We start from the raw sequence: 23410 nt of genomic DNA, 5'->3' as shown, positions 1-23410 counted from the left end.
TACGACTTTCCTTTATGGTTTACGATGTCTCCAACGGTGGCCAAAAAGCTTGACATTTTTGAGCGAAAAATGGTGCGAAAGAGTTTCAATAAACATTATAAAACCGTACTAGGAAGTTTTTTAACACCGTCATTTATGATTCTGCAGGAGTGCTGCTTCTGTGCATCTCTGTGTGCCATCAAAAGCTGTTCATCGAAAAACTTACCACACATGAGAACATATTATTAAACCACATTTATGAATTAGAGAAAAATATATCTTGGTCTGACTTAGCCTATCTTTCCCCAAATGCAAATTGCGTATTTTGCCCATGAACATTCCACTAAGGAACAGGGGCAAACTTCTCACATATCAGTGAGTGCAGTCCGATTCAAGTTTTAAGTTCAATGATAAGGGGCCTCCTTTCTATAGCCGAGTCCGAACGGCGTGCTGCAGTGCGACACCTTTTTGGAGAGAAATTTTACATGGCATAGTACCTCACAAATGTTGCCAGAATTAGGAGGGAAAACCCACCGTTGAAAATTTTTTCTGATGGTCTCGCCAGGATTCGAACCCAGGCGTTCAGCGTCATAGGCGGACATGCCAACCTCTGTGGGTATTATCAACGAGAACTTTGACAATGAGACAGCCGAATATGCCATGCCGGATTTCTCTACGAAAACAGTACCTGGTTCACATAGAGGATAAATATTATACGACAAGGACTTTAGTCGCCATCAATAAATCTAGTCAAACTTAGTAATTTCAGCTTTTTTTTGTAAATTTTATACTTATTTTTATACACCAGCATTTGCTTAATATTAATATTTAATATTAATATTTTGGTAATGGACTTTCGTTCGTCATAACTAATGTTAAAATATATTCTGTGATATACATGTTTATTGTATTTTATAATTCACACTCAGTGCCTGTTATATACATATACATACATAAGTTTTTTAATGTATCTAATAACCTCCCATTGATATCAATGGTCGTTTTTTTTGTTATGTAGTTTTAACTTTGTTTTTGTTATGTTTGTTTATCTTTATTGACAGCCCATGTCTGTCGCGTTACAGTAAGCCAAGCGCATTCTCTTTCATACATGTTATTTAACATAATGACGTTTTCATATTTTGCAAAGTAGCGTTACCCACAAATTCAATGAATAAGAATAAGACAACAACAGTTCTAAATTTTACTCATTTTGTAAACATTGTCATTTGTCATAGAAAAGAAGAAAATAAAAAGAAAAAAAATAACTTATTGTACTTACGAACTCACTTTGAGCCATGCAATTACACATGGTTGTATACAAGATATATTCATTTACAGGTAGTGGCAGTTGCCCAACAACAAAATACTGAGTTCACTATCTGTCAAAATCAGTGATTAGTGCAACTCTGACTTTTGTATATGTTACTAGTTCGCGCCATTTTTTTGTTGTTTGTGTGTGCTTTGGATCTTAACTATAATACACACACACACACAACCACAACTTGTTGACAGATAGTGCACTTCGCGAGAAAAAATTGTACTCAACTGTTTACGGTACACTACCTGTTATTTATGTCATAGTTGTATAGACGATTTTGGTTGTTGTTGAGCTGTGACTTTACCTTCTTAATACTACCTGGAACAGCTGTTAGCCGTCAAATGAGGAAGACAAGTCAGTTTTGACAGCACTCTCAGCACGTGAATTTTATTCTCGCATTTTGTCTATTTTTGGTGTTTATTTGGCGAAGGCTTGATCATTTGTTACCTGTGATTCTATTTCCAAAATTCGCAAATTATACAAGTATTCAAAGCAAACGAATACAACATAAGCACAAAGTGTGACAAACTTTAATATAACTACCAAAAACTACTTGGAATTCGAAGAAGAGCCTTGTAATATAGTCTTTAAATATGGATAAACGCCATAATAACAAAAAACACAATAAAAATAAACACAAAAATAATGCCGGTAACAATAGCAGTAACAACACCAACAAAGGTCGTGAATTTGAACAACCCAAAAACCTCAATCTAACTCCTCAGGCCAGAACGGAGTTAAAAGAACTGGTGGCGCTATTGCTGAAAACAGTTTATGTTGAAACCACCAATCCCAAGGACGAATGGGCACAGTACATAAATATACAGGAATTACTGAATCGTATACAGGTACTGGAAGCCCCCTTGCAGCGTAAACCTAAGGGCACTGATAAGACCAGTCGTCTCGCTAACATTGACAAATTCTATCAATGGGCCAAGGAGAATGGCGTTAAATATGAAGGTGTGGAAATTGAGGAGTTTCCGGGCTTTGAGCTGGGCTTAAAAGCTACACGTGATATCAAAAAAGATGAAGTGCTATTCGGTATACCACGTAAATTGGCGCTTTGCGAAGAGCACGAAGATTGTATGTTTGCTAGGGATTTCTTTAAGCCTTCTAATTTGAAATTGGCCTTTGTTTTAATGGTCGAGGCATTGAAACCCAATAGTTTCTGGAGGCCCTACCTTGATTTGCTGCCCGAAACTTATAATACAGTTTTATATTTCACCGTTGAGGATATGACACAACTCAAGGGCTCGAACGCTTTGTCGGCAGCGCTGAAGCAGTGTCGTTTGATTGCACGCCTATATGCTATTATTTATCATTGGCCCTCAAGTCAAATTCCATTGGCGGACTTTAAGGAAATGTTTCACTACGATTTATACAGGTCAGTAATTAATTTTGAAATATATACTATTTATTAAATAAAAATAATATTTTTTTTAACTAAATTAAAAAAATTTTCCCACATGAGCAAATGGGAATGGCCTATGATGGGTGGGATTCCTCTTCATAATGATAGCCAACCATTCAAAATTGCAGCATCTTTATAAAGCACAGTTGTTGGATGGTTTTTGCTTACAAGAAGGACACACAAATAAAATGTGGCCATCAATCCCGGACAAATTAGAATTAAAGTAGTTGTTGTGGCAGTATTTGGTGTTTTTATCTATTCGTCTGCTGGTTTCTGCTTAATGTGCAGACCAATGAACTCTGCGGCTTGAGTGAGGTGCGTCCAAGGCATCCGACTCGTAAGTCGAGAAAGATTGGCTGCGCAGTTGAACAGGTGACAAGTGTCGTGTGGCGCCGATTGTAAGCTGGACACACATCCAACACATTGATATCAATCCTAGACCTGTGAGAATTGAGACGCTGCATCTGCCGGAACGCAATAAAGCCAGTACTACTCTGGTTTGCTGAGGGAGGTTTGCTTCTTCAAATGCTATGGGTGGCCGTAGCTCAAGTATGGCATTTACTGTTGCTATACCTGTTGTCCTCTTCCACTTCCGTATTCATGTAAATGCTATCTAAACCTGCTTGAAACGCGGTCTGATCTTAAGGTTCTCTCTTGTAGCGCTGAAGTTCTTTATTCTAGATGCAGCTGTCCTAGATTCATTGCTGTCACGAAAAGGTTAGCTGCGAGCCCGGTGGCGTTCGCAGTTTGCGGATAGTGGAAAGCTCTATACGGAGTAGCTGCAACGGCAGTTGCAGACAATCAGCGGTATCGGGCGGAGAGTCTCAGTGAGAGGTCAGGCGGCACCGGCTTCTGCACAAATACTGAGTGCCTACAATGGCGCCTTTAAATATCCAATGGCCACCCTCTTCCCGCAGTGATCGGTATTTTGGACTGGAACGAGCTTGTTCATCTACTCTACTCCGATATGCCTTTCTTTTGAGTCCCGTATTACCGTATTGGTAAATATTTCGGGTTTAGAGGGTATTTCGGGGTGTTCACTTGGCTATTAAAGTAAATATAAGATTCGTGCTCTACTTTCAGAAACATTTCATATGAATCCCATAATGGTATGATAGGTAAATAAGTTGTGTTTGGCGATGGGGTGGGCCCCAGGGTTTTTATTCCCGAAAATCAATAAATTTCCACCTCAAATAGCTTTTATATAATAGGGAAGTATTTTGGGGTGGGGCGGCTCTCCAAACACATGGCTCTATATTATCGTGATTGGTCTATATATCCATTTGGCGGGTTTTAGGCGTCCCCCGCGGCATCCGTCCCCACCAATAGAAACCATGTTTTTTATGACTGTTAGAGTGAAAAAAAACGAACAAATCACATTACCAATCTCCGAGATCTATTATTTTTGAAATTTTGGTAATGAGAAGTGCTTTTTAAAGGAGACATTTCGACTCAAATATGGATATCAAATTTGTGTCCACTCCCAAATCCCTTTACATTGAGCCCCATATTGTCATTGTCGGTAAGTATGATATGTTTCGAAGGTGATTTAAGGCGTACCCCAAAATTGGATATCAAATTCGGTTTCTACTTTAAAATACCTTTCATTTGAGTCCCATATTGCCGACCCATTATGGGTCGTATTTTTAGGATGAAAAGCGCCACCTAGACTTACCCCCTAGTCTCCAATACCTTTCATTTGATACCCATATTGTGCCTTTCAGTCCACTTTAGGTTTTGGGTGGCGTTTTTGATGTAATGGTGAGGGTCAGCCACCATCCGACATCTAAAAATTATATAAATTATGTTTCCTTTTTTTGATTCTACTGAACAAACAAACAAATCGAGTCCCCTGTGCTTAATATGCCCATTTGGGCCGTTTTTGGGGTGTGGAGTGACCCCATACACTTCGATCTGATTTTGTATGCCAGAATATCCTTCATTTAAGCCCCATATTGATACGGACGATCAATTTGTCTGCTTTTAGAAGTTTAGGGTTAGGGCGACTTTCTGGGTACTTGAACCCAATTTTTAATGCCCTATTCGTGTTCTACTCTTCTATACCTTTCATTTGATATGCATATTGTCCTTATCGGTCCACTTTTGATTTTGGGTAGTGTTTTTGGGGTAACGGGGGAGGGTCCGCCCTCTTCCAATATCAACAAATTATTAAGCCTATTCCTTCTTCCTGACTATATTCGTAATCTACTTCCTTTTATTTGAGTCCCATATTGTCATCCTCTCCCAATAAACCTATTTTAGGGTATTTTGGGCTTTGGGCGGCCCCCCAGTTTTTGAACCCAATTTTTATTAAAAAAATCGTACTCTACTCCTGAATACCTTTCATTTGAATCCCATATTGTCCCGATCGGTCCACTTTTATTTTTGGGTAGTACTTTTGGGGTAAGGGGGAGGGTTTGCCCCCTCCCGATATCAAAAAATTATATAGTCTGTTTCCTTCCGGACCAACTTACACAATTTTTGAAAATTTCCAGATCGGTTCAGCCGTTTTTGAGTCTACCCTCCACCATAGGATGGGGGTATACTAATTTCGTCATTCTGTTTGGAACTCCTCGAAATATTCGTCTAAGACCCCATAAAGTATAAAAATTCTTAATCGTCACGACATTATAAGTCGAACTAGCCATGTCCGTCCGTCTGCCTGTCGAAATCACGCTAACTTTCGAAGCAGTAAAGCTAGCTGCTTGAAAGTTTGCACAAATACTTCTTATTAGGGTAGGTCGGTTGGGATTGTAAATGGGCTATATCGGCCCACGTTTTGATATAGCTGCCATATAAATGTTGCATGAGATGTTTTATTATGACTTTCAATAACAGTGCTGAGTATGGTTGAAATCGGCCCATAACCTGATGTAGCTGTCATACAAACCTATATGGGGTCTTGACTTCTTGAGCGTCTAGAGTGCGCAATTCCTATCCGATTTGGTTGAAATTTTGCATGAGGTGTTTTTTTATGACTTTCAACAACTGTTTTAAGAATGGTTTAAATCGGCCCATAACCTGATATAGCTGCCATATAAACTGATCTGGGGTCTTGACTTCATGAGAACCTAGAGGACGCAATTATTATCCGATTTGGCTGAAATTTTGCACGACGCTTTTTGTTATGACTTCCAACAACTGTGTTAAGAATAGTTCATATCGGTCCATAACTGGATAAAGCTGCCATATAAACCGATCTGGGGTCTTGACTTCATGAGCACCTAGAGGACGCAATTATTATCCGATTTGGCTGAAATTTTGCATGAAGTGTTTTGTTATGACTTCCAACAACTGTATTAAGAATGGTTCAAATCGGTCCATAACCTGATATAGCTGCCATATAAACCGATCTGGGTCTTGACATCTTAAGCCACTAGAGGGCGCAATTATTATCCGATGCCGTGGCAAGAGCTCGAAAAATGCGATCCTGGGTGGGGGGTATATAAGATTCGGCCGGCCGAGCTTAGCACGCTCTCACTTGTTATATAGAAGATCCTTCTCAGAGGCAGAAGTAAAGTCGAGTTTCTTTTATTAAACATTTGTTTTTTATTGAAAATCTTTATTTTATTCTACATTAAATGTAATCATAAGTGTTATATTAATGTATGTATATATAACTGTATATATATGGTGTATATATATTTTTTCTTGCTGCTGTTGTGGGTTTAGTTTTAAATTCTATATAATATATCATCATTTTTATAATTATTTGTTTTTATACTCGGACAATAAAAACTGGTATGCCATTTTCTTCAAAATACAAAAATGTGTAACAAGGAAAGAAAAACATTTATTTATTTACTTATAAATTAACAAATAAAAGAACAATAATAATATAAAAAAAATGTTGAGAAGGCTTTGCAAAAGCATAGAAAGAGTTTTAGTTTTTTTTATATAAAAATAAATTAAAATATTTGTTTAAAAAAATTTTTAGTTGGTTATACAATTTAAACAAAAAAATGTTAAATATTTTAAAAAAAATTTTAATTCGTTGTACATTAAAAAACATACTATATAAATAAATACTAACAGCCTTATACACAAAACTTAATGATGATTAGAAATGGGTTTATTTGACTGTGCTATAAAGGAAATCTGCCAAATAAACCTATTCCAAATCTACATTAAATTTTGTGAATAAGGTCGTAACATTTTTACCAAACGCAAATCTAATTCATATAATTTTTTTTTTGGTTTAGATTGACATATTTTCTCGTTGTTATAAAAAAAAACAATTTGACTCTTTTTTTTTGTACAGTTTTAAATCTCCTTCAAATACTTTTGTCATCTGTGAAAAGTCTATTTTTGCAATTATTTTCGTTAATTACTCTCATCCTTAGATTATTGTCGTTAAAATAAAAACCAAAATCTTAAACTCAAAATTGTTTTCAATTTTTAGTGACAATTTTTTTTTAATACTGGCCGCCCCGGGCCCTCTCCGCTGCGCCTTCTTTAACTCTCTAATATCTTTTTAGGGTGGGGATACTTCGCCCTGAATGCGGGTATCGAATTCGTGCCATTGTAGCCAATGACGCTGAACGCGTTCCAAACCTGGCGAGAACATCGGATAAAGCGGTGTTTATGTAATGTTGGCCACATTTGCGTGGTACAATGCCATGCACGGTCATTTCAAAAATTTTCCGCAAAGAGAGGTTCGCACTGCGGGACGCCGTTCGGATTCGGCTATAAAAAAAGTCCCTTTTTATAAACTTGAATCGGAAAGCACTCATTGATGTGTGAGAATTTGCGCTTTCTCGGTTCCTGGTGGTAATGTTCTTCCTTAGGGTAATGTTCTTCCTTAGGGTAATGTTCTTCCTTAGGGTAATGTTCTTCCTTAGGGTAATGTTCTTCCTTAGGGTAATGTTCTTCCTTAGGGTAATGTTCCCATTAGGGGAGGGATGGCACCTCAGACATTTCGACTCAAATATAGATATCAAATTTGTGCTGCACTTCCAAATCCCTTTAATTTGAGCCCCATATTGCCATTGCTGGTAAATATGAACCGTTTGGCCGGGGTTTTGGGGCTGGGGCGGCCACCGACACTGCACTGAAAATTGATATCAAATTCGTTCTGTATTTTCAACGGAAATGAAGTTCAGTTTAGGGAGTTCTTTAGGGCGTGCCCCAAAACACTTGGCTCCAAAATTGGATATCAAATTCGTTTTCTACTCTCAAATACCTTTCGTCTAAGTCCCATATTGTCATAATGGGTCAAATAACCCATTTGATGTATCTTTAGAAGGAAAAGCGCCACCTAGACTTGAACGCTAATACCTTTCATTTCAGTCCCTTAAACCTTTCATTTGAGTCCCATATAGCCATGGTCGGCTTATATGCCCATTTGGGGTATTTGGGGGTGGGCGACTTCCCATTACTTGGACCTAATGTTTTATGACATATTTGTAATCTACTGCCTATTACTTTCCCTTTGAGTCCCATATGTGCATGAACTTCGAATATATCTGTTTAGAGGAGTTTTGGGGTTGGGGGGCCCTGCTGGGTATTTGGACCCAAATTTTAATACCATATTCGTTTTCTGGTCTTCAATACCTTTCATTTGATACCCTTATTGTGCCCATCGGATCACTTTCGGATATGGGTGGCATTTTGGGGTAGGTGTAGGGTCCGCCTCCAACCGATATCTAAAAATTATATAGCCTATGTTTCCTTCCAGACAAACGTACATAATGTATGAAAATTTTAAGACAATCGGTTCAGCCAAGTATCATAAAGTCATAATGGGCCTAATGGCGTTTTTGAGGGGTGGCATGACCCCCTATACTTCGATCTGATTTTGTATGCCAGATTCGAAATCTACTCCCGAATACCTTTCATTTGAGCTCCATATTGAAATGAATGTCCAATATTTCTGTTTGGGGTTGGGGCGGCCCGATGGGTACCGCATTTCATTTGATACCCATATTGTCCTTATCGGTCCACTTGGGGGTCTGTCCCCTTCCGCTATCAATAAATTATAAAGCCTATTCCTACTTCCTGAACATATTTGAAATCTACTTTCAAATACCTTTCATTTGAGTCCCATATTGTCATGATCGTTAAATACGTCCGATTTAGGAGAGTTTTGGGGTTGGAGTGGTCCCCCTAACACTTGGTCCGACAATTGGATATTAAATAAGTTTTATTATCCTAAATACCTTCCATTTGAGTCCCATATTGTCGTGATCGGTGTGAATATGTATTTGGTAGGGTTTTTGGGTGGGGCGGCCCCCCTAGGTAACCCATCCGAAATTTGGATACCAAATTTTTATTTTTAAGGGTACTGTAAGAGAGCACACAAAATTTTATTCTATAGAAAATTTTGTAAAAATTTTATTTCTGTAAAAAAGTTTGTCAAAATTTTATTTCTATAGAAAGTTTTGTCAAAATTTTTTTTCTATAGAAAATTTTGTCAACCTTTTTTTTCTATAGAAGGTTTTCTCAAAATTTTTTTCTATAGAAAATTTTGTCAAAATTTTTTTTCTATAGAAAATTTTGTCAAAATTTTTTTTCTATAGAAAATTTTGTCAAAATTTTTTTTCTATAGAAAATTTTGTCAAAATTTTTTTTCTATAGAAAATTTTGTCAAAATTTTTTTTCTATAGAAAATTTTGTCAAAATTTTTTTTCTATAGAAAATTTTTTTCAAAATTTTTTTTCTATAGAAAATTTTGTCAAAATTTTTTTTCTATAAAAAATTTTGTCAAAATTTTTTTTCTATAGAAAATTTTGTTAAAATTTTTTTCTATAGAAAATTTTGTCAAAATTTTTTTTCTATAGAAAATTTTGTCAAAATTTTTTTTCTATAGAAAATTTTGTCAAATTTTTTTTTCTATAGAAAATTTTGTCAATATTTTAATTCTTTAAACTATTTTTTTTATTTTATTTCTACAGAAAATTTTGTCAAAATTTTATTTTGAAAGAAATTTCAATAAAATTTTATTGTCACAGAATATAGTTTTAAAATTTTATTATACCCATCACCAAAGGAGGTTAGACACCGTAGCGTAGAGGTTAGCATGTCGCCTACTATATGACACTGAGCGCCTGGTTTCGAATGCTGGCAAGAACAACAGAAAACATTTTCAGCGGTGGTTATCCCCTACGGACCACCGGCACGCCGTTCGGACTCGTCTCTAAATACCTTTTATTTGAGTCCCATATTGTCATGATCGTTAAATACGTCCGATTTAGGAGTGTTTTGGGGGTTGGAGTGGTCCCCCTAACACTTGGTCCGACAATTGGCTATCATTGAGCTTAAACTTGAATCGGACCGCGCTCATTGATATGTGCGAAGTTTGCCCCTGTTCCTTAATGGCAAATGAGCAAATTTGCTTTACTTAAATTTATTTGCGACCCTGTCTGTGGTAATCATGCTACAGTCTTTAAAAATGAAGATATTGAGCTAAAAATTCGCAAAAATAATTTTTTTGTTTATCATAGGCAAGTTATGTCCGAAGATGGGCTATGCAAGGTAAGGTTGGTTTAAGTGGCAGTCTGCCATCAGACTCACTTAGACGTTTTCGTTCATTGTGATACCACAGGAACAGAAGAAGGAATATGCCTTCTAGTTCCTACCATTGAACCATCCAGATCGACGTTTACATCCGCTTAATCAGGCAGGTTCTAAAAGAAATGAGATCTAAAGTGGCACTTCTTCTGACTGCTAGTACGGGACACACACTCAGAAGGTGTTCTATAGTCTTTTCTTCTTCTTCGATGTCCTCACAGCTTTTGCAAAAGTCGTTGCTGGCAACCTTCAGTCTGTCAGCATGTTTTCCAGTTAGACAGTGACCGAAACAAAGTGGCGGAAACAATGACTGAGACGTCTGTTCTGGTCAATGACAGCAAAGCTGGGCTATATTGGACAATATTTATGTAGCCCCCATATAGATTCATCTACCGATTTAAGGCGTAAGTCCATTAAAAGAAGCATTTATAACCCGAATTTGGTGAAATTTGGCACAGTGAGCGCCCAAAGACCCTGGATATCCGTATAGAAAATGGTCTAGATTGCGCTATATCCTATATATACAGATCTTCCGATTTAAGGTCTATGGCCTAAAGATGCAGTTTTTATTTTCCGATATCACTGAAATTTAGCACAGTCAGTTAAGACTGTCGATATCCGCACAGAAAGTTCAGAGCGGATTTACATAGCTATGCCAGAACATTTTTCCCAATAGCCGAATAGCGTTCCAAGCGCCTCGATCTTCTGCGCTCCTTCTAAAATCTCTAACACCAAGTTTCAAGATGTGTCCCACTACTTGATTGTTCCATAGAGCTCTTGGTCGTCCCGGTTTGCTTGGTACATCGCCTTTAAAAGACTTCCATGCTGGGGCTTCTTCAACCATTCTGACAACATGACCTTGCCAACGCAACGGCTGTTTTTTGATGCGTTTTACTATGCTATCGTCGTCATACAGCTCGTGGTTCATACGACGCCTTTATTCTCCATTAATATAAACTGGTTCATATATTTTATGAAGGATTTTTCTCTCAAACACTCCAAGTACTTCCTCATCTGCTTTCGCAAATATCCATGCTTCGGAGCGATACAACAGCAGTTGTAGTATCAGTGTCTATAATAGTGTAATTTTCGTCTGTCGGAGGTAGCTTTGCTCCCCAGTTGCTTGCTCAATCCAAAGTAGCATCTGTAAGCCAATATTATCCTTCGTTTTGTTTCCAAACTTGTGCCATTTGTTTCGGTCACGGCTTTGCCGAGGTAGATAAAGTTTCTGACTATCTCAAAGTTGCAGTTCCCAAATATCCACATTTTCTTTATCTGCTGGCGTTTACAGGGCTTTGTGGGAGTTCATATCATCCACTTTGATTATCTTCATTTACAGCCATACCCATTTTCATTGATACTCTTTCGATTCTTTCAAAGTCTGCTATTGCTTCTTCCGTTGGCCGACCTATTTGTTCTCTTGTGAGTTGTGTGTCATGCCTATTCACATCTGCATCTTGTATAATCTAATCCAGCTGGATATTAAAGAGATCACACGATAGGCTGTCTCCTAGTCTGAAACCTCGTTTGGTATTAAACGGTTCGTAGAGATTCTTTCCTATTCTTACTCAGTAACGTGTATTAGAAATTGTCATCCTGCAGAGTCTTATTAATTTTGCCAGGGATACCAAACTAAGACAAGGCTTGAAATTCCTTTGAACTTATAGAGCTATCGAAAGCGGTTTTGTGGTCAACAAAAGCGGTGGTAGGTGTTGAATTGTCCTTCTCGAGTCTTTTCCTGGATTTGGCGCAGTGTAAATATCTGGTCTATGATGGATTTACCAGGTATAAAACCACACTGATAAGGCCCAATTATTGTTGATTTTAGACTTTTAAGCTTGATAGTGTCTTGTATGCGATGAGAAGGAGACTTATTCCTCTGTAGTTGGCACATACCGTCTCCTCCCATTTCTTGTGTACGGGGCATATTATGCTGAGGTTCCAATCATTGGGTGTGCGTTCTGCTAGCCAAATGGCGCAGATTACCTGATGCATACGCCTTATAAGCGTGTCGCCTCCGGTCTTAAACAGTTCAGCCGGCAATCCATCGGCTCCTGCTGCCTCATTGTTTTTCAGCCGGGTTACTGCTACGTGGGCGCCCCGGTAGCTGAGTAGGTAGCGTGCTTGGATTACCAGTGCAGGGGTCGTAGGTTCGATTCTGGTCAGAAGCTTTAGTCTGTCGCTACTGTGGTACCACAATAGACTTAAAATTGTCTAAGTGAGTATATAAAGGACTGCCACTGTTACCTAACCTACTGCTACGTAGACCTCGTTTTCACAAGGTGGTACACATTCTATAGCAACATCAGGGATTGGTTTTCCGATGTACTCATGGCCACCATCATCGGATACCAGCAGCTGGAAACACTGTTCTTTCTATATCCTCAGCACTCCATCTGTATTAGTTACCAGATTTACATGTTTGTCTCTGCAGTAGGAATGTGCCAGTACCAAAGTCATCGGTTTGATGTTTAATTCTGGCCACTGAACATCTCGATTCGCTCACACTCAGGCTTTCCATTTCCCTCCTTCTTCCTGCGGAAGTGACGTTTCTCCTCTCTCCTTTTCTTCCGATATCTCACCTTGGAGCCTGGCGCGTTGCTATTGACTTTAATGTCGCTTTGTATGCCGCATTTTTGGCTTCAGTAGCTTTTTCGTAACCGTGGTCGTACCATGGATTCCTTGGGGGAGGTTTTTGGGTTTAAAAAACCGGATGTTTCGGCTCTTTCCATGCAGTGGGCAATGGTTTGCCATTGCGCTGCAACACTAAGGGGACAGAGAGTGTTTTCTCGACTAACTTTCGAAGGAGTAAAGCTAGCCGCTTGAAATACTTTTTATTAATTTAGGTTGTTTGGGATTGCAAATGGGCCAAATTGGTCCATGTTTTTGATATAGCTGCCATATAAACCGATCTTGGGTCTTGACTTCTTGAGCCTCTAGGGGGCGAAATTTCTGTCCGATTTGAATTAAATTTTGCACGTGGTGTTCTGGTATAACTTCCAATATCTTTGCAAAGTATGGTTCAAATCGGTTCACAACCTGATATAGCTGCCATATAAACCGATCTTGGGTCTTGTCTTCTTGAGCCTCTAGAGGGCGCAATTTCTGTCCGATTTCAATGAAATTTTGCACGTGGTGTTTTGCCATTCTTATCCAATTTGGCTGAAATTTTGCACGTAATGTTCTGGTCTCATTTCCAACAACTGTGCTAAGTATGGTTCAAATCGGTTCGTAACCTGATATAGCTACCATATAAACCGATCTTGGGTCTTGACTTCTTGAGCCTCTAGGGGGCGCAATTTTTGTCCGATTTGACTTAAATTTTGCACGTGGTGTTCTGGTATCATTTCCAACAATTGTGCTACGTATGGTTTAAATCGGTTAATAACCTGCTATAGCTGCCATATAAACCGGTCTTGGGCCTTGACTTCTTGAGCCTCTAGGGGGCGCAATTCCCATCCGATTTAGCTGTTATTTTGCTAGTGGTGTTTTGGCATTACTTCCAACAACTGTGCCAAGTACGGTTCAAATCGGTTCATAACCTGATATAGCTGCCATATAAACCGACCTTGGGTCTTGACTTCTTGAGCCTCTAGAGGGCGCAATTCTTATCCGATTTGGCTGTTCTTTTGCTAGTGATGTTTTGGTATTACTTCCAACAACTGTGCTAAGTATGGTTCAAATCGGTTCATAACGTGATATAGCTGCCATATAAACCGATTTGAGATCTTGACTTCTTGAGCCGCTAGAGGGCGCAACTCTTATCCGATTTGGCTGAAATTTAGCATGAAGTGTTTTGTTTTGACTTCCAATAGCTGTTTTAAGTATGGCGCAAATCGGTACTTAACCTGATATAGTTGCCATATAAACCGATCTGGGATTTTGACTTCTAGAGCCTCTAGAGGGCGCAATTCTCATCCGATTGGGCAGACATTTTGTACAACAGCTTCTCCCATATAAAACAATCTCACGATTTTGCTTCTTGAGCCCCTATAAGGCACAATTTTTATTTGGATATTACACAATGACTTCTACAATGTTCAGCATTCAATTCATTTATGGTCGGAATCGGACTATAACTTGATATAGCTTCAATAGCATAACAGTTCTTATTCATTATTCTTTGTTTACCTTAAAGGAGATACCGCGCAAAGAACTTGACAAATGTGACGCTCTTACTCGTTTCTATAGAAAATATTGTGAACGTTGTATTTCTATAGAAAACTTTGTCAAATTTTTTTTTCTATAGAAAATTTTTTCAAAATTTGGTTTCTTACGTAGAAAAAAATATTTTTACTCTTAAAATATTTTTGTTTGAACTTACCATTAGAGGTTCTAATATGATGTCAAATCCGCAGCCAACAAAATTTTGAAGTTTGAAGTTCAAAAACCCTTTGGGGTTATAATGAATTCGACAAAGCCGAATTTCTTCTACTACACTTTTTCCAAACTCTGTGTATTTTTTTTTATTAAAATTTTATTTGCTTTTGTATTGTATCCTTATTACATATGTATTTGTCTTTTTTCATTTATTAAAACCTACTAAACCTTGTTTAATTTGTAATTTTATATATTCATGTGTGAGTGTGTGTGTGTGTGTGTGTGTGTGTGTGTTAGACTGTATGCATCTTTCCTTGTCCTGTGTCCGAGTGTGTGTGTGTATAGATTATTGGAGTTTTAAGTTTCAGAATAAAAATACCACAGAAAAACAATTCGTTTCTTTCGAAATTTTATATATTGTAGTTATTGTTGTCTACATTCGTTTTTGGGGAGTTGCTTGTATGTATAAGTGAGTTTGTATGCGTGTGTGTGTGTGTGTGAGGGACTTAAAATGAATTCCTTAGAGTATCAAATAAATATTCTTGCACTTCTGGCGAATTCGCATCCATGCTATTCATATGCGTATTCGCAATATTATGACCGCTGGTCAGTGAAAAACTCAGCGATGTCGTTGAGCCACGCAGATCACTGGAACGCTTCAGGTCGGTCAGATTACAGTTACTCAGTATGGATAAGTTTGTGGGCTGTGAATGTTGTTGCTGCTGCTGCTGCTGCTGCTCCTGGTTAGTGTTACTCGGCGTTCGAAAGAGCAAGGAATTCGGGCGATGCAGGTGATGCAATTGGGTGAGCTGATGATTTTTTCTGCTGCTATGGCGTAAAAGCGAATGAGCAGTAGGCGCTGCTGCTGCTGCGGCTGTAGCCGAAACTGTTGTCTGTGATGCTGTTGGCGAGGGGGTATTTGGCACTCCAGTGGTTGTGGTGGTAATGGTGGCAGCCACAGATAAACCACTACCACCCAATAGGCTATTCATCTCCCTCAACGAGGAGTGACGCGTACACGAGGCATCTGCCGCATTCAACGAGGCTGAGGCAGCCGCTGTGGTCGTCGTTGCTATGGGTGGCAATTTGCTCTTCATGGCATTGTAGGACTTCATAATGTTGGTCATGCGATTGTGTTTCTGTCTCCAACGAAACACTGCAAAAATGACCATAAACGTAACCAAGGCTGTCAGAACAATGGTGGCACTTGCCACTATGGCTGATTTAATGCCAGCGGGCATATTTGCATAGAATGCCTTATGATTGGCCGCCAAGGCACCCGCTGCCAAAGGACTTCGTTTAAAGCCATGACCTGATAATTCCAAGTCCACCAAATCATGAGCCCTACTTTGTATATTGTCAACAGCATCGAGATTTGTGGAGGCGGCCACTCTTACGGCCGCCTGGACTGGTGATTGTGGTTTATAGTCAACATCTCCATCATCCTTGCCAGCATCCTCGCTGTCGTCATCACCATTGATGAGCACCAATTCATTTTCTCTTATCTCATAATCGTAGTCCACATCATCAGAATTGTTATCGAGTAGCATTTTTGGTTGGGGCAAATAGAAGGGCGATAGTTTTTGGTTACCCTTTTTATTGGCCGTTTTCATAGAGGAGTTAGAGGCCAGAGAGGCCAAAGCCAAGGATTGCCAGGAGGGGAACAATGATTTATGGGAACGATCGAATAAAGAAGCTGAAAAGAAAAGAAAGATGTAAAAATAGTTGTCCAGTGAATTGAGGTAAGTCCTATCACATTGTTAAGAGTCACTTAATAGACAAATGGGGTTTGATACGGAGATACGACAATTAAGAGTACCCGCAAGCATCGCCAGTTAATTTTTCTGGGGGTTAAAATTCTTTGAGAAGTCTAAAAAAGTGGGAGGAGGGCCTAAAACCATTCTGGGGGTGCTTAGCCCACCCCCAGAGGCCTTAAGAGGGTACCACAAAGATTGTATAGTAGGAAATAGTAACGTATAAGACCAAATTCAATCGGATCGAATCTCGATATGGATTATAAATGCCCGTTTTATGACCCCAAGACCTTATATCGAGAGATCGGTATATCTGGCAGTTATATCCAAATATAGGACAATCTGGACTATATTGAGCACGTATGTCGAAGAGCCTAACGAATCTAGTTGTGCCAATTTGCACCAAAATCGTGTAATAAATGAGCCTTTTAGGGGCCAAGGCATTAAATCGAGATATCGGTGTATATATGGCCTTGCGCCTTGCATTTATTATCCGATTGTGTATATGAAGAAATTCAATTGGTATATATGGCAACTACATTTTAATATACTCCGATCTGGACCAGCACGAATTTCAAAGGGTCCAAAACAGTTTACATTGCAAATTTTCAGATCGGGGTTTAAATGCGGCTTCTATGGACCTAAGTTCTTGAATTGGGGGATTAGTGTATATGGTCCAATCTTGAACATACTCCATACGAATATCGAGGGTTCTAACACAACTCGAGGGTTCTAACACAACTCGAGGGTTCTAACACAACTCGAGGGTTCTAACACAACTCGAGGGTTCTAACACAACTCGAGGGTTCTAACACAACTCGAGGGTTCTAACACAACTCGAGGTTTCTAACACAATTCGTTGCATCAAATTTAAGCGAAATCGGTTAATAAATAAACCTTCTAATGGGTCTAAGACCTTAAATCAGTATTCATGGCCGCTATATCCAAAAATAGTCTGATCTAGGCTATACTTGTCATGGATGCCGAGCAGCCTTAAATCGAAAGACCGGTATATATGCCAGCTCTATCCAAATACAGACCGATTTGGAGCATATTGAGCACGGATGCCGAAGGGCCTAACAAAGCTCACTAAGCCAAATTTCCGCACAGGCGGGTAATAAATGCGTCTTTTATGGACCCAAGAACTTAAATCTGGAGATCGGTACATATGACGGCTATATCCAAATATAGACCGATCTGGACAATATTGGACACGGATATCGAAGGAACTAACACAGTGAGCTTTCAGCGCAATGAATTAACAAATATACCCAAAAACTTAAATCGGGAGATCGATCTATATGGGGGCTATATAAAGATATTGTCCGATCTGGACCATATTCGATACTGATGTCAAGGGTCCTAAGACAACTCACTGCGCCAATTCAACGAAATCGGGCGATAAATACAGCTTTTATAGGTCTAAGACCTTAAATCGGGAGATCGGTCTATATGGGGGCTATATAAAGATATTGTCCGATCTGGACCATATTCGATACTGATGTCAAGGGTCCTAAGACAACTCACTGCGCCAATTCAACGAAATCGGGTGATAAATACGGCTTTTATAGGGCTAAGACCTTAAATCTGGAGATCGGTCTATATGGGGGCTATATTCAGATTTGGTCAGATCTGGACCATATTTTTTGTATGTATGTCAGGGGTCCTTAGACAACTCACTGTACCAAAATTCAGCGGAATCGGGTGATAAATACGGCTTTTATAGGGCTTAGACCTTAAATTTGGAGATCGGTCTATAGGGCGCTATATCAAGATATTGTCAGATCTGGACAATATTCGATACGGATGTCGAGGGTCTTAAGACAATTCACCGTGTCAAATTTCAGCAAAACCAGACAACTAATGCGGCTTTTATAGACCCAAGACCTTAAATCGGGAGATCGGTCTATATGGGGGCTATATTCAGATTTCTTCAGATCTGGACCATATTCGATACTGATGTCAAGGGTCCTAAGACAACTCATTGTGCCAAAATTCAGCGGAATCGGGTGATAAATATGGCTTTTAAAGGCCTAAGAATTACAAATGGGTCATATCGGTTCAGATTTAGAGATCGGGAGATCCGCCTATATGGGGGTTATGTCATTATATTGTCCAATCTGGACCACTGTGCAAAATTCAACGGAACCGGGTGATAAATACGGCTTCTATAGGCCTAAGACCTTAAATTATAGACCGACTATATGGGGGTTATATCAAGATATGAAATTGCGGCGAAATCTGATAATAAGTAGGACTTCTATGTGCCTTAGACCTTAAATCGGGAGATCGTCGGTCAATATGGAGGCTAAATCAAGATATCGCCCGATATAGCCTATCTTCGAACTTAACCCACCTATGGTAAAAAAATTAAGTAAAAGCGTGCTAAGTTCGTCCGGGCCGAATCTTGGGAACCCACCAACATGGATTCTGTTAAAAATTTATACAAAATAAATTTAGTTTAAGGGCATAATTTTAAATCGGACAAAAATTGCGGCTTTAATGACTCAAGAAGTCAAATTGGGAGTTCGGTTTATATGGGAGCTATATCGGGTTATAGACTGATTTGGACCGTACTTGGCACAGTTTTCGGAAGTCCTAACAGAATACTACAGAATTTCAGCCAAATCAGACAAAAATTGTAAAGGCTTAAGAAGTAAAATTTAGAGATCGGTTTATATGGGAGCTATTTCAGGTTATAGACCGAAATGGACCGTACTTGAAAATTTTGTTGGAAGTTCTAACAGAACATTACGTGCAAAATTTCAGCCAAATCAGACAAAAATTGCGGCTTGTAAGGATTCAAGAAGTCAAATCGGGACATTGGTTTATATGGGAGCTATGTCAGGTTATAGGCCGATTTGGACCGTACTTAGCATAGTTGTTGGAAGTCCTAATAGAACACTACGTGCAAAATTTCAGCCAAATCGGACAAAAATTGCGGCTGTTAAGGATTCAAGAAGTCAAATCGGGACATTGGTTTATATGGGAGCTATATCAGGTTATAGGCCGATTTGGACCGTACTTAGCACAGTTGTTGCAAGTCATATCAGAATACTACGCGCCAACTTTCAGTCAAATCGATTGAAAATTGCAGCTTCCAGGGGCTCAAGAAGTCAAATCGGGAGATCGGTTTATATGGGCGCTATATCAGGTAATGAACTGATTTGGGACGTATTTGGCACAGTTGTTGAAAGTTGTAACAGAACACCACATGCAAAATTTCAGCCAAATCGGACAAAAATTGCGGCTTTTAATGGATCAAGAAGTCAAATCGGGAGATTGGTTTATATGGGAGCTATATCAAGTTATGGGCCGATTTGGACCGTACTTAGCACAGTTGTTGGAAGTTGTAACAGAACACCACATGCCAAATTTCAGCCAAAACGGACAAAAATTGCGGGTTGTAAAGTCTCAAGATGTCGTATCGGGAGGTCGGTTTACATGGGAGCTATATCAGGTTATAGGGCGATTTGGACCGTACTTAGCACAGTTGTTGGAAGTCATAACAGAACACTTCACGCAAAATTTCAGTCAAATCGGATGAAAATTGTGGTTTGTAAAGGCTCAAGAAGTCAAATCGGGAGATCGGTTAATATGGGAGTTATATCAGGTTATAGATCGACTGGCACCGTAATTGGCACAGTTGTTGGAAGTCATAACAGAACACTAAGTGCAAAATTTTAGCCAAATCGGACAAAAAATGCGGCTTCAGGGAGCTCAAGAAGTCAAATCGGGAGATCGGTTTATATGGGAGCTTTATCTAAATCTGAACCGATTCCGATTGTAATTCCCAACGACTTACATCAAAATTAAGTAGCTGTACAAATTTTGAAGGGGCTAGCTTTACGCGGTCGACCACTATCGTGATTTCGACACACGGACTGACGGACATGGCTAGATCCACTCAGAACGTCGAGACTATATGAAAAGTTTTACAAAAGTTCCTTCCTTCTTTTTCTCTTCCTTTTGTTTCGAAATTCTTCTCTCTTTAAGGGTTATTATAAAGGAAAAATTATTTTGGGGGACTTACATTTTTATTGCATATTTCTAATCGGCTGAATATGTTAGCTGAATGCTGCTTTAGCGGCTTACAAATTTCATCAAATCATTGAAACTTGTTCAAAGCAGGATTTTTTCTTACTGTTTTGTCGAAGAAGTTCATAACCAATTGACGCCATTTGACAACCGCCTCAGCAGCAGCAGCAGCATTACAAGTAAGTGGGGTGGCATAAATAAAAATAATAAAAAATCTCCAAACTTTCTCTCATCTATCCCATCTCTCCCAATTCTCTCTTCTCTCTGCTATCTAAATACGGCGACTTCTAATGTTATCACGATGCGTATATCTATAGGGGCCCCTTAATTGTCGTCTGCGATCCAAACGATTGCTAACATAATTCGACGCACCTTTATCGCCAGCCAGAACTCCTGTACCTTTGGCACTCTTGTATATCTCATCTGTAGGTTCAATGTCTATGATTGAAGTAAAATAGCTGGAACCTTGCGAATCGGTTTTAATATCATCGGGCTTGACACTTTTCAAGTTGAGCAAATTAAAATGGGGGAAATTTTCAAAAGCCGTCACTATGTCCATGTTGTCCTGCAGCAAGACTTTTTTATTGGGATAGTAGCGGGAGGGTGTCTGCACTATGGTGGACAAATGCAATTGACTGGAGCCACGCTTGCGATGTTCAATCAGCTCATCCAGGGTCATATTGCGTTGTTCCAAAACCTTGAAGAGTCTATTACCCGAGCGACGATCTTCAATCAGCTCGAGCAGATCAGTGCGATCATCCACATTATCAAAATCGGGTAAAATGTCGGGGCTTTGAGCCGTCGAGGAGGGTTGTGGAGTTGAATAGGGTGAAGCTGTTGACGTAGAGTACTGTTTCATGCGTGTGGTAATGGTGGAGGTATCCAAGCCATTGCCCAGACTTTTGGGTTTTACGGTTTCTTCAAAGAAATTCTCTAGATCATCATCGCTATCCATTTCATGCGATGTTGCGGTGGCCTTTTTGAGGGCATCCTCTTTTTCTATGAGATTTTTGAGTAAAGTTTCCTGTATGCGCTCCCTTATATCATCGGTGTTGAGATTTAAGTTAGCCTTGGGGGTTAAATTCATGGTGCTGCTGCTGGCGGTTGTGGTTGAGGTTGTCGTAGGAGTTGTCGTCTGTGGCGCCAAGGTTGTGGTTGCGGCTGTAGTGCTGGTGGTACTGGGTTTGGCAGTAGTGCTGATGCTGGGGGTAAAACGGCTGGTAGTTCTGCCAAGTCCACGAGTCGAGGAGAACATTCTGCGTGTGGAGGTGGCAACCTCTTTGTAAGTGGCTGTAGCAGAAGGTTTTGTTGTAGTAGTTGTGGTGGTGGTGGTGGTGCTTGTCACCGGCTTGCGTGTTGTGGTCGTTATGGGTCTCCAGGTAGTGGCCTCTGTGCTCTCCAGCGTTGTTGGTGCATGGTATTCTTCTACACCTTCATCTTCCTCCTCATTATTATCCTCTAGATATTCATCTTCCCTTCTTTGATCTCCATTTTCCAAATCCTCTTCTTCATCCCATGTCTGGGTGGTCACATGTTCCGGTTCCATGCTGGTAACAATTTGGGAATTTTTCAAAAGAAACGCAGGTCTTAATGTGGATCTTTGCTGCAGGAATTTCTTGTACAAAGGTATGCGGGTGGTGGGTGCCGCCGTTGTTGTAGTGGTAGTGCTTGAAGTTGTTGTGGTGCTATACAAAGGACCTTCTTTCTTTCTAGTGGTTAGATGATCTGCCAAGCCGACTTGTATGCCCGAAGGTCTAGAAGAGGCGCCAAATAACTTTAGTTTTTGTAAAGCTGTCAGCTTTGAGTGGTCCTTGGCCTCTTGATCATTGCGCTGTTCTGTTGCCGGCTTGGCCGAAGTAGTGCTCAATTTAAATTTGGGCTTGGGTGAATATCTGGTTATGGGTTCCCTCAGGGGATTTTGTGCCGGTGAAGTAGCTGTAGTTTGCAAAGCTTGCAAAGCATTTTGTTTGCCTTTAAGCAAATCATCCAAGGAGAGGTTTTTCTGTTGCAAAATTTCGCTTAAACTTAAACCGCCATTATTTTTCAAAATATTTTTCAGATTTTCAGAATTGCGATTTCCTGTAGTTGTAGCTGCTGGAGTAGATTCTGGCTTTGAGTTTCTTAACTCATAAAGTTTTTGCTCTTTTTCCAAGGCAGCCAATGGTTCCCTTATGGTTGAAGGTTTACGCCTTCTCACTCCAGGAGTTGATCTTCTCTCGCTTACTGTTGGATAAGTGGGACTTGGGGAGATGGTAGATTCGTTGTTCAGATTCTCCTCCTCATTGTGTTCTCGCCAATATGTTATGGGACTGGGAGCTGTGGGTCCACTGCCTACACCCTCATTGCTGGCGGCAACTTGTGGCCTTCGCTTACGCTTTCGATTACCTGGACGTCGCTTTACAGCCGTATTATCATTGGTTATGGAAAGGTATTCGGGTTGCCCTCGCAAAGCATCAGCTTGGGGAATTTCCTCCTGCAACATAGAGGCGGCAGTCTGTAGCATCTGTAATGAGATAGAGAAAAACTGTTGAAACTGTTTATTTCGATTTGAGGTGCAAAGAGTTTTGTGCAGTGTAAAATTGTATTAAAAAACCTAAATTAAAATTTCGGTATATTAAAAAGAATTTTCCTTCATGTAAACAAATTTCGAATTTGCCTCTTTAACATTTAGAATGCAAATTTAAGCTCAATGATAAGGTACCTCCCTTTTATAAATGAGTCGGAACGGCGAGACGCAGAACCGCTGCTTTTTACCTAAACTAATTATCTCAAAAATGTCGCCAGTAATAGGAGGGGTGGTCATTCTGGCTGCAAATTTTTTTGATGTTCTCGTTGGGATTTGAACTTAGTCGTCAGAGTCAGAAGGGGACATGCTAAGCTCTTCGCTACGTGGCTAAATTTCATCGAAATCGGGCAATGAATTCGCCTTTTATGGGACCAAAACCTTAAATCGTGAGAGTTCAGCCAGTGGATCGGCTTGGTGTGCGCTCTAAATCCCAAAAAATCTCCTACACATCTAAGTATGTTAATCTCTTCGGTATAACTATACCAAGATAGGATCTTTGAACTATCCTAGGATTT

The 23410-nt window shown here is 39.6% G+C and overlaps 2 protein-coding genes across 3 annotated transcripts in view; one reads left to right on the top strand and one right to left on the bottom strand.

The window, feature by feature from the left end:
* Nucleotides 1-1699: 1699 nt before the first annotated feature.
* LOC106085136 (actin-histidine N-methyltransferase) overlaps nt 1700-23410 on the top strand; it is an 81083-nt gene continuing 59372 nt past the window's right edge. The window contains exon 1 of the mRNA XM_013249190.2: nt 1700-2681. Within this exon, the coding sequence (XP_013104644.1) occupies nt 1891-2681 (791 nt within the window). The 5' untranslated portion in view covers nt 1700-1890. The remainder of the gene's footprint in view (nt 2682-23410) is intronic.
* Nucleotides 14706-23410, bottom strand: part of LOC106085135 (nuclear pore complex protein DDB_G0274915) — a 422983-nt gene continuing 414278 nt past the window's right edge. The window contains exons 3-4 of one of the 2 annotated variants that reach the window (XM_013249186.2): nt 20702-22853; nt 14706-16233 (exon numbers count right to left, since the gene is read on the bottom strand). In XM_013249186.2, the coding sequence (XP_013104640.2) occupies nt 15044-16233; nt 20702-22853 (3342 nt within the window). In that variant the 3' untranslated portion in view covers nt 14706-15043. The remainder of the gene's footprint in view (nt 16234-20701; nt 22854-23410) is intronic. The other variant, XM_013249187.2, reaches the window with a different exon arrangement.

The sequence above is a fragment of the Stomoxys calcitrans genome, chromosome 4, assembly GCF_963082655.1.
Source record: "Stomoxys calcitrans chromosome 4, idStoCalc2.1, whole genome shotgun sequence".
NCBI lineage: Eukaryota > Metazoa > Arthropoda > Insecta > Diptera > Muscidae > Stomoxys > Stomoxys calcitrans.
Note: the sequence above shows the minus strand (reverse complement) of the source record. Positions and strands in the feature narration are given on the sequence as shown.